The 11141-nt window shown below is 41.0% G+C and overlaps 1 protein-coding gene across 1 annotated transcript; it reads right to left on the minus strand.

Annotated features, from left to right (window-relative positions):
* Positions 1–2832: 2832 nt before the first annotated feature.
* LOC146457041 (uncharacterized) lies at positions 2833–10198 on the minus strand. Its single transcript, XM_085092429.1, has 6 exons — positions 9933–10198; positions 8208–8321; positions 7521–7895; positions 6359–6781; positions 5681–6088; positions 2833–5097 (listed from the first exon to the last, which is right to left on the minus strand). The coding sequence occupies exons 1-6, from the start codon at positions 10117–10119 to the stop codon at positions 4754–4756; spliced, it is 1851 nt and encodes a 616-aa protein (XP_084948555.1). The 5' UTR covers positions 10120–10198; the 3' UTR covers positions 2833–4753.
* Between the last annotated feature and the right edge of the window lie 943 nt (positions 10199–11141).

The raw sequence follows: 11141 nt of genomic DNA on the forward strand, positions 1-11141 counted from the left end.
ACGAGCATTTACAGGCTGATTATCTGCAGACTTTGCAGACTTTGCAGACTTTCCAATGTGCACAACTGTTTCGGTCAATCGCTAAGAAGTCCTCAGTAGTCGTACTCAGTATATATAACATGTGTTGACGAAATATAGCTCTTTTTTCTTCATTTTGGGTCCAGCTTTTAGGGAGCACAGTTGGCTTTATGTCTCCACTTTCCAGGCAAAAGTTACATTTTCCACCCGATTTTATACCTCACACGCCATCGTGCGCGTGCCAAACGTGACCGATTTTTGCCATGAGGTACACGTGAGCAGACCGAACACGTTTACGAAAGATAAACAAAAAACAAAGGTTTGAACTCTCTGCTACTCCTTCTGCGCAAACTCGCTGAATGACATACAACAGATTTTGGTCGTAGGGTAGAAATGCCAGAAATATTCGGCGGAAACCACAGGAAACTTTCCAGAAATAAACAGTTCCAGAATAATCGGGTGACAGGCACTGACCAGTAATTTTAGATTTCATGAACAGCAATGCATTTTAAAAAGTTGTACCAAAACCGATAGAAGCTCGGCAAAACATATTATATTTTTACCGCAGATATTTTTTTTTCTACTTCACTGAGATCTCAGGACAGCACTACTCCGTGTATTAGATAGAACTTTCTGTATGTAGCAATGCCATGCCGCCTGGATCTGGTCACGGTAAATTCTATTTTTGGTGAAAATACTGCTGTGATAGAACAATGGTCCTTTCCTATTTTAGCAACAGTAATTAACTGTTGGGGGTGCCAACTCACAAATCCTTTATAAACGGATTTGCAATAAAGTATTCCTCAGAAAAATTTGAAGGAGCAAGAGTGCGCAGTTGAGAGAAGCAGTTTGGATTAGTTTTCACTAGCAAGATGGTTCACACGCAGATAGAGCGAAGAAGTTCATTTTCCTTTCCGTCAGAGAACACACTAGAGTCCCGCCTGAGGAGGTTGTATTCTTGTCAAGAATTCCTTTTGGAGACCAGTGTTGTAGTTGTGGTTTTGGCCTGTTTTGTAGCGGTCACTCTAGCTACAAGATTACTCAAACATGAGGCGTGTTGTGGTGGCTTTGCACCCGCGTGAAGGTGTGGGAAGCTAATCGCAGTTTGCTCAGCTTTGTGGCCGCGGCGAAGCCATCCGGACCGAGGTTTCTCAGCGTTGGACCAACCACGCCACGAGTTAACAACGGAGCTCAACAGAGTCAGTTGCTGCTTTCATAATGCACAAAGAAATACCTTGGTGTTCAATCTACTTATTTTGTGGATTCCAAACTAGTAAACCGACAAACCGGCGGATTCATAGTAAAACGAGTACAACTCGTTGCGGAAAACCACTGTGAAGGGGTACATGTGAAGAAACGAAGCAAACAAACTGAACTTCGACCTTTGAATATCTTCAGTGGTAATGTCAAACTCCTGCCCGACAAAGAATACGATATCCTGGTTATTGAACATCGGAATTGAACTTTGCAATACCATTTGCATGTTATCTTCTTTACAAGAGACGGGATTAGGGATACCTCGCATAGACATCAGAAAGACCTTATGATTGCGTCAAAAATTAGAGCATATAAGAACAACGTCTTCAGTTTTATCTCTAGAGCCATTTTTTTTTTTTTGCGATATTTAGGAAGTCATGATTGTTGATATATTTATTGCTTCCTAAAGAGAAGTCATTTACCTTAAAAGATCATGGAAGACTGAATAAAATGCATTTGTTTATACACGTGATACATGCATGTAGCTTGTTAGTCGTCATCCCTACTTATTTTCACCAATAATTTTAAAAGGCCATCAATCTTGTCGAGTGCGTAAACCAGTTATTACCCTTTTTCATGGTATTCATTTGTTTACTATTAACGACTCTACTTCAATTTGCAAGAAAATAATTTGGCAAATTTGTCTTGACGTACGCATTTAATCTTTCGTGTGTGTGTGTGTGTGTGGGGGGGGGGGGGGGGGAGTGAGTGGAACTGAGAGAATTCTTGAACCGCAATCGGTTAGTTTTTCGGTTTTCTCGCCTGTTTAAGACACAATTGCACACCGCGCAAAAGAGTTTCTCTTTTTTCTATTTTTCCCCATTTCCTGTGAACATTTCACTTTGGGAGCAATAACGGAAAGAGATAACCAGAGTATCAGGTTTTCGTGCGCGTTAAAGTGGTGGGGAGAGGGGGCAAAAACGGAAGGTAGGCTTTGTTCCCCCCCCCCCCCCTTCTCTTATACCCCAACCCTCCACCAGAAAGGCCTGATACTCAGTCGGTTATTGCAAAGCGGGACCGGATCCCTCCCCTGGAGGGGAGGGTACTCGATAAGGTCATCTCCCTAAGTTCCTTCAAAAACAGCAGAAAAGAAAATGATAGTTTGCTACACAACTATATGGATTTCTTAGAAGATTCACATGGGAAACTAGCAGTTGATTTCGTGTATAAGTAACACAAGTTTGTCAGCCTTCCTTTCTTAACGGATAATAATTCAGAACCAATGGACTCTCAGAACCTACTAGAATCCAACTGAAATTCAGGAAAAGAAAAAATTCGAGTATTGCGAAGAACGTGCTGTTTCTGGCACGATTTATAAGAACGGCGGATATATCTTTGAGCATGTGCAGTAGTCGTTTCCTTTCGGAAAGCGTGGGAGGCAGGTGAACAACACGGAGCAACTCTTGCCTCAAGCCGCTTCCGCTCGCTTGTAGCGCTCACTTGGAAAGTGAGTTAGGTGCTTCATAACGAAAAAGCGTACGATGAAAATGAGCTCGAGGACTGCAAGAAAGCATAAACAAAATTATAGAACTTACAAGCTAAACAAATTATCATGACTTATAAGATTAAAACGAAAGCTTTTATTAACCATCAAAACGACACAATACACATAATAGAGAGAAAACAGCATGGAAGGAAAGTGTTCCTTGCTAAATCATTTAAGGGAATCAGAACTGCAAAGTGTGCCGTTAACCCATTAAACTGTCAATTGCCCCACGTGAAGAAAAAATACGGTCAAAATGTGTTTCAGAACCAGAGGAAAATATCGAGAAAGAAGGAAGGGGTCTCTAGCCCACTTTGCCTCTGACTCTCAACTCATTTGTCGTTCCGCCAGTATGCAAGCATTAATCACAACTCGTTTACAACTAGATCCTAATAGTACAAGGTGCGCGAGAGGCATAGCACCCATGTAATGCGATAGAAATGGAATTAAATTACAATACAATATTCCACACCTGGTTTGACACTACGATGGGAAATTTTAAGCTCAATGAATTATGATATACGATACAAGACTGTATAAAAGAAACTCTTTCAATAAAGTTGAACTGTTTTATATCGGTTAAGAAAGTAGAGTTAACGTTGCACGAGCCGGCAGTGTTTTACGGTGTCAAACACTCTCCGCAAAATGGATGTATATCTTACTTATCTTGATGCTTTGTATTTTGAAACTTTAAAAGAAACTAAGAAGAACTTGAGTATATCGTGTTCTTTTCATTTAGCGAATCGAAGAGTACAGGCAAATGTATACACCACACTATAATAAGTATTTATTCGATCAACCGCCCTGGGCGCTTATTTAATTTTGGGCCCATGAGGGTGGGCGCTTATTCGAGGAAGACGCTTATTAGAGGGTGGGCGCTTATTATTTTCCCAACATTTTCAACAAGTGAGGACATTTTTAGAGAGCAACAAAAACATGGGATAACAAGTTTATTTCGGTTACCGTAGTATGACAAAACAAACTGCAAAAGCTAACATAAACCAACCATAAACAATATAAAAGTTCATCCCACTATCGTATCTTGAACCAATTTAGGAACACAACTGACGCTCCTCTTACTTGACGCTGGTCTAGTACAAAAATGTTTTCAGTTGGGAAGGGGGTGGGGTGAGTATTTATGAAGTTTTTGGACTTTCGGAGTGGGCGCTTATTCGAGGGTGGGCGGTTATTAACTTTTTGGGCTTTCAGGGCGCGTGCTTATTGGAAGGTGGGCGGTCAATCGAATAAATGCGGTACTGCTGTAAGAAATCATTGAATGAGGCAAAGTAAATAAACATTGATTGAATGATTTATTTATTTATTGATTAATTGATTGATTGATTGATTGATTGATTGATTGATTGATTGATTGATTGATTGATTGATTGATTGATTGATTGATTGATTGATTGATTGATTGCAATCAGAGTAACCTGAGCATTAGGCCTTCCTAACGGGAGGGGGGAGGGGGGAAGAATGGGAAGGGAGACACAAAAGCATTGTGTTGAACGTCTTTGGACATTTACGCTGATTGGATTAACACAAAGCCCCATTTTATGTTGCGAGTTGGCCGGTTAAAGGTTGATGCGCATTCTGCTCGTTTCATGAGGCTTTTTTTCGGAGCCAAGTTAAAAACTATGAAGCTGTTACCTCTGCAGGTAAGGAGAGAATAACGTTCTTAAAAGCAGGGTTGTTTCGATTATCTCATATAGTTTAGCGGCCGTTCATCTAGCGCCCTCAGCCGGAATAAATCTAGCAAACTCCTTGTAGGCATTTCCGTTACAGGCTCGCATGGTGACACTTGGCGTAACCGAAAGTGATTTTGATTGACCGCAATTCAGTCATGTAACTTGTGGTGCTCGGGCACTCGTGCCAGGCTTTTCTTACCCTTTTTTTCCTTCCTCCCTCACAAATACCTAATACTCAGGTTACAATCAGTAGTACTCAATAATGACCAATTATAGTTGGGGTAAAAGTAGTGGACTGAAGAGCAGGTTATGTATCGAAGCATTTAGTGCCGTTTGCTGAAGGGGGGAATTTGTCGCACGCCATTCCCGTCGGCCAACTGAACCCAAATCTCTTCATAAGTTTAATACAGCCACTTCGAGCTCGGTTACAAAGCTCTCTGCAGGGCTTCTGTGGTCCCTTGCAGGGAGGGGCGTAAACAGAACAGAGAAATTGTTGCAAGTCAGGCGAACATCCGACTTCTACAAGTGGAAAAAACTGGTGAACCTCGAGAGCAGCCTCCTCTTGAGTGTCGTGTTTTAAGAAGTTCGGAAACCGCGTCATGTTATAGGGCAGATTCAAACAAAGTGGAATTTTCAGGGCGTCACATGTCCCTATAAATGAAAAATATATTGAAAAACGCGGCATAAGTTTAAATAAATATATATGCATATAGCTTGCGTGATGTCCATATGACGAATCACCTCAAATATCAACTCAAAGTGTTGTAAATCAGACACTGGTTAGACTTGCTGACCATTACTGCCGATCAGCCAATTAACATTTTAAAATTAACATTTTTCGATCTGACTGTTAACCAATAAGACTGCCGGTCTACTAGTCAGTCAGTCAGTCAGTTAGTCAGTTAGTCAGTCAGTCAGTCAGTTAGTCAGTCAGCCAGTCAGTCAGTCAGTCAGTCAGTCAGTTAGTCAGTTAGTCAGTCAGTCAGTCAGTCAGTCAGTTAGTCAGTCAGTTAGTCAGTTAGTCAGTCAGTCAGTCAGTCAGTCAGTCAGTCAGTCAGTCAGTCAGTTAGTTACTCCACTGGTCACGTCACCTAAATTTGCCTTTAGTTTGACCGAGTCATTAAGTGAGGCAGTCGGTGAGTTGGTTAGTTGGTCCACAGTTGAGTAGACATTCATTCAATTATTCATTCGTTGGTTGGTTCGTTCAGAGTGTGCATCATTAGCATAAACCTACCCCCGCCTGTAGCTTCAGTTCGGACTGGCGGCCGAGTCGCGACTGTAACCACCTGGGGCCTATCAAGACACACTTCATCACCCAGTCCCTCGGGGAACTTTTCGCACGCCATGCTGTCAGGCCAACCGTACCCATATTTCTCTAATATAGGAAGACATCCAGACTTCACTCGGGAGCAAAGACTTCTACAGGGCGGCGGAGGTGAGTCCAGAGTTGAGCAAAGAGGCGCGTAAAGAGAGCACAGAAAAAAAGCCAAATCCGGGGAGCAGTTCACCTCAACAAGCGGCGAAAACTGTTGAATTTCCAGTACTGCCTCGTCTTGACTAGCGTGACGGAAAAAGTTTGGAAACTCTGTCATGTTGTATGGGACGCTTTTACACATTGGAATTGTAATGACCTGACATTTGCCTGAAAATGGAAAATCGTCGCAAGACCGTCAATTATTTTTAGGATCTGACTTTATAGTTATAGCCGAAGGAGTGGGTCTGCTCTAATTGGGCAATACCAAAATGTTCTCAAGTATTCTGTAATTATGCTTATTATATCATGGAATGCTTTGGACAATTTCCCCTAAGAAAAGGCAATATCAATATTTTGATATGCTACTGTATCGTTATATTCAAAATTTAATGAAGACAGCAGTAAAGAGAATTCTACTTGCTGGGTACTGGAGCTTACCTAATTGTGGTGAGTTGGTAGCTCCTACTTCAGTTGCTGGTCCCATGAAGCAGGGGGATGTACCTTTTCTGGGGAAGTTTTTGCACTTGACGTCACTGGGCCAGGTAAAGCTACCTTCGTTACTAACATGTTTTATTTCGCGCTTGCACTTTGTTCTGGTCTCCTGGCATAATTCCCTGCATGGTGGTAAGCGCGTCCTGGAGCTTGTGCAGCTTGGGAAGTAGAGATGGCAAAGGAAATACGCCAAGATAGACTTGCATTCTTTGCTGGCTAATGACTTGATTATACCGAACCGATCAAAGCCAGCTTGTGCTTGCCGCGCGGTCATGTGACCAAAGTAATTAGGAAACTGTACAGTCCAGGGGGGTATCCTCTTGATGTAGTCAGTACATTGGTCAGACGACACCTTGTTACATCCAGTGGCTATGGACAGAGGCGGGTAGAAACATAAGGCTTATACTCACTAAAGCGACCCCACAGTAAACCAAAGGAGCTCAATCAAATGATGGGCGCGGGCTTTGTTTCCTTGTGCCTTTATTACACGAATTGCACACAAACATCAGAGAGATTTAGCATCGCGTTTACATGAACCGGCAAACGTCATCTTGCCGTTTCACGTTTCACGTGAAATAGCGTGAACCTTTCGACTTTAGCTTTACATTTGCGAGTTTCGATGTTTTGCGACTCCCTGTGGTGAGTTCATGAAGAAAAGTGCGGTAAAAAGTGAGTTATGAAGGATTTTTAAACCTGAAACTTAATTTGCCCTAGTATGACTTGCCGGAAAAATTATTGAGGTACTTGTTTTCAACAATCAACTACTTGTATGTATAAGAAAAAAAGGAAGAAATACTTAACTAGTTCTTACGTAGACAGCAAACGCGAAATAGCCTGTTTTCACGTAGAAACGGCAATCGGCAAACGCGAAAATTGGCGGGAAAATCGTGGTCACCTAGTCATTTTTGCCGTTCACGTTTCACGTGTACGCGATGCTAAATATCTCTATTATATAACAATCACGGCTGGTCTTAGGTCAACGGGTAAAGGGGCTTTCTGTTTATTATCATTTACAAGGTAACGCTAACATTACGTCTGTGGCTTCGGATGTTTTCAATTGTTGTTTGTGGTATGTTTTGTTTTCGGGGCGCCTTAATAAGGTTCTCACCTGGTGTGTTCTTTGGCCATGATCCGTTGAAGCACTTTGACGTGCTCTCTTTCGGCAAAAGCCGGCATCTCATGGAAGAATCTAACCTGATTCCGAACTTCTTCAGTTGAGCTTTGCAGCTCTTGGTAGCACGCTTGCAGAGCTCCTTACAGGGAACTACGGGCTTCCGGGTCCCATTACAGGGAGGTGCCAAAACGGAACACACTAAAGGTCCTATATCAGGAGAACACCCACTTTCTATGAGCGGTCTAAACCTGCTGGTGGCTATTGCGGTCTTAGCCTCGTCTTGAGTTTGATGATTGAGGAGGTTTGGAAACTGGCCCATAGTATACGGCATGTTCTGACAGAATGGAATGGTGATTTGCTCACAATTGGCTGTGAACAAAAAAGATATTATTATTTTATTAAATATTTGGATAATGCAATTTTGATTGACCTAATGGATCCATGCTCGAGAAACAGCAGCAATTAAATCGATTTGCGATTTTTCTTGTAAAATTAAATGAAATCGGCAAGATACAGAAATGTTTCTTGCCTCTTTTCAATCCAATTATTCCACTCATGCTTGTTGGATATGTCAACTCGGCGCCTTGTTGTTTATCTTTATCTTATATCCAACAGCTGATCCAACGCGCACTGAATTCAGCAATCAAATGTAAAAATAGGTTATCTTTGAAGGCATCATACCTTTCTGGGATCTTGAAAGCCGCACGCGCTTTCCTTTCGTTTGCCGTCCAAGGGAGATTCGGCTTTCGGACTGCACGGAAGTCTGCTCTTTGTGTTGACTCTCGGAAACATCATCTGTTCAACATAAAACATTTGTAGCATCTTAAAACTAACAGTGTTTTAATTGTTATTTTTTTTCAGTTTTGTTTATCTGTTTGAATTCTTATTATAATTCTTATATAGGGGAGGGGGGGGGGGTGTTCTAGCCACGTGTCCCTGGGGCGAAAACATTATCCTGTGGAAAAAAATCCGCCACAATTTTTTTTCTGCTTCTGGTTAGCGTTATCTGCTTTTTAAAAAAGCGGAGCGTAACAAGAAGAGTTCCCGACAGGAAGTCTGTAGCTGACGATAACTGCATCATTAATTATAAACTCGTTTCGAATTTCCGTTTTATGCTCTGTCTGGTCTTGACAAATCACGATATATGACGTGAAAAAAGATTCTATGCTCTGATCTTCTGATGAGAAAGGAAACAAAATCACTCAACGATTGAAGCTAGGGTTTATCATTTGAGTTTTCTGTTGGTTTGTTAACTTTTTCATTATTATTATTATTATTATTATTGTTATTATTATTATTATTATTATTATTATTATTATTATTATTATTATTATTATTATTATTATTATTATTATTAAAAGAATTGAGAAAGCTCGTTTTAATATACTGAAACAAAAGCAAACAAACAAAACTAAACACAACAAAACAATTAGCTTCTGGTTTGCACGCATTTTCCAATGTCAGTTACATAAAGCCGGTTTCAGGCCGCGAGGTACTTAGGACAGCGAAGGACAAAATTCCTACAAGACTTTGTAGAAAGTAACTGTGTTTAAGCCACTTATCACATAATGTAACTTTCTTGTCCCCAGTCAGTCTGAACTTCGAATGTGTTGTAAACAGCAAGTCTTCGTGTGCCCCGAATTCAGCTTTCTCTGCCGTTCCTTCCAATTACGTAATATGAATCACCTTACTGAGGCTTTATTAAAACGTATTTTCAGTTAATACAAGACGTGTGACTGCAACTTGAAGGGTACATTTGACAAAGGAGTGAGTTACTATATGATACACACAGTCCGTCGATACCATCACTTGCTGAAGCGATCCACTTTATCGCACTAGTGTGACACAAGCGATCAACAAACGGGCTTTCAGGAGAGACGTGCGGCTACTTGAAAGACCGGCTAATAGAGATAGGAGATATCAAGTTCAAAACCTGTACCAAGTTTTTCTCATTTTAATTTCTTCCTCTGAATTCTCGTTAGAAATACTCCAAACAATGCACAGAGATCAGAACGCTCCGATTATGAACAAACCGTTATTTTCGAGGAATAATTTTATGAACTATGACTGATCTGGTTAGGATTACAAAATTAAAACGCCGATCAGGTAACTGTCTGTGAACGTGATCCTTCATTCAAACATTGAAATGAGAGTTACTATGCAGTAGGTTTATTCCGCAGCTTTAGCTTTGGATTAAAGTGATAATGCTAAACTTTAAAGTCACAATTTCACCATAAGACAACTGATAAGATACTTCAATGACGCCATTCAAACTGAAAGCTGTTTCTACTGTCATGAACACTCCTTCCATACACACATTGTCATTGCTGTGATTCTGGGTTCATTTGGTCATGTAAAAGTGGAAGCTGCAAGAGGTTTAAAATGAAATAAAAAAAGTAGATTTACCTTCCAGTGTCTTAAGCCCTTCAAGAGTACTTTTCATTGTTCTGATTTCTTTCTGCATGAAGACTACTCCGGCGACTAAAACAATCAAAGCAACAATCAACAAAACAACGACAGCGATTATCAATCGCCGACCTGTTGCAGGCCGAGCCTTGCTCGTCTCCACTGACTTAACGCTAGAAGAAGACATTTTGAGCTGTTCTTCACTGTTTCGCAGTGCACTTAAGAAGTATTCAGGCTCTGTACATGCCCAATCTTGAAGCTTTATGCGTCATCGTATGTCGGTACACCAGTCTATGATCTCTGGTTGCACGTTGATTGGTCAAATGACAGGAAAGGTCAACACAGTGTTGACTCCCATGTTGGTGTGACAAGCACCCCACCCCTCCTCTCACCATCCACGTACGGCCACGACGATCGCATATTCGACCATGATTCGTTTATCATAATACGTGTATAGGACCAGCTTTACGGGCTTTTCGATAACAGTCTAAAAGCTAGGCAACACACCTAAACCCTCAAAACCTATCAAGACAATTCTTAGCGCGATCATCTCTCCTCGTATACCTCGGGAAAAAAAGCCGGAGATTCAAGGCATTATCAACTCCTCAAGTTCAGTTCTGGATATACTCTGGGATATACTGATTTAGATAGAAAATCCTGAGATAACAAGGACTTGAACGATGTTTGTTTTTGCGAAAATTAACCTTTAGACTCTGAGACCTGGTTTAGGCATGATCCAAGGTCTTCCATTTAGATTGGCTAGATTGCAGCCGCTCCCTCGGATTGAGCTTACTATTTAGACAGGTCGCCTTTTGATGAGTGATGTTGCATTTGCTAATAAAGGGTAAAACAAGTCAATCTAGTCAAGTCAAGTCAATTTTATTTAAATCACACGAATATAACAAAGATGATTATTAAAAAAAAAAAAACTAGGTCACACACATTAGTATGGAGGATACGGTACACACAGTAAACAGAACTATGGTGTTGACTTTCAAAATAGCCAAAAACAGAAAAATAGCAACGGCTTTCACAGAGCTTTTCGCGTGACGAACTGATTCCCTTAACAATGTCAACAATCCATGGAGGGAGCATTAAAAATTGTAAGAATGAAATAAGCTAGGTAAAAGGAGTCCAAGACTAGCGGTACCTGCAAGACTACAGGTCGTTTCACCACGAGTCATCCTTCTGTCATTCTATCGTTTTAGC

This window comes from Pavona decussata, unplaced genomic scaffold (genome assembly GCF_977016875.1).
Source record: "Pavona decussata unplaced genomic scaffold, jaPavDecu1.1 SCAFFOLD_249, whole genome shotgun sequence".
Classification (NCBI taxonomy): domain Eukaryota; kingdom Metazoa; phylum Cnidaria; class Anthozoa; order Scleractinia; family Agariciidae; genus Pavona; species Pavona decussata.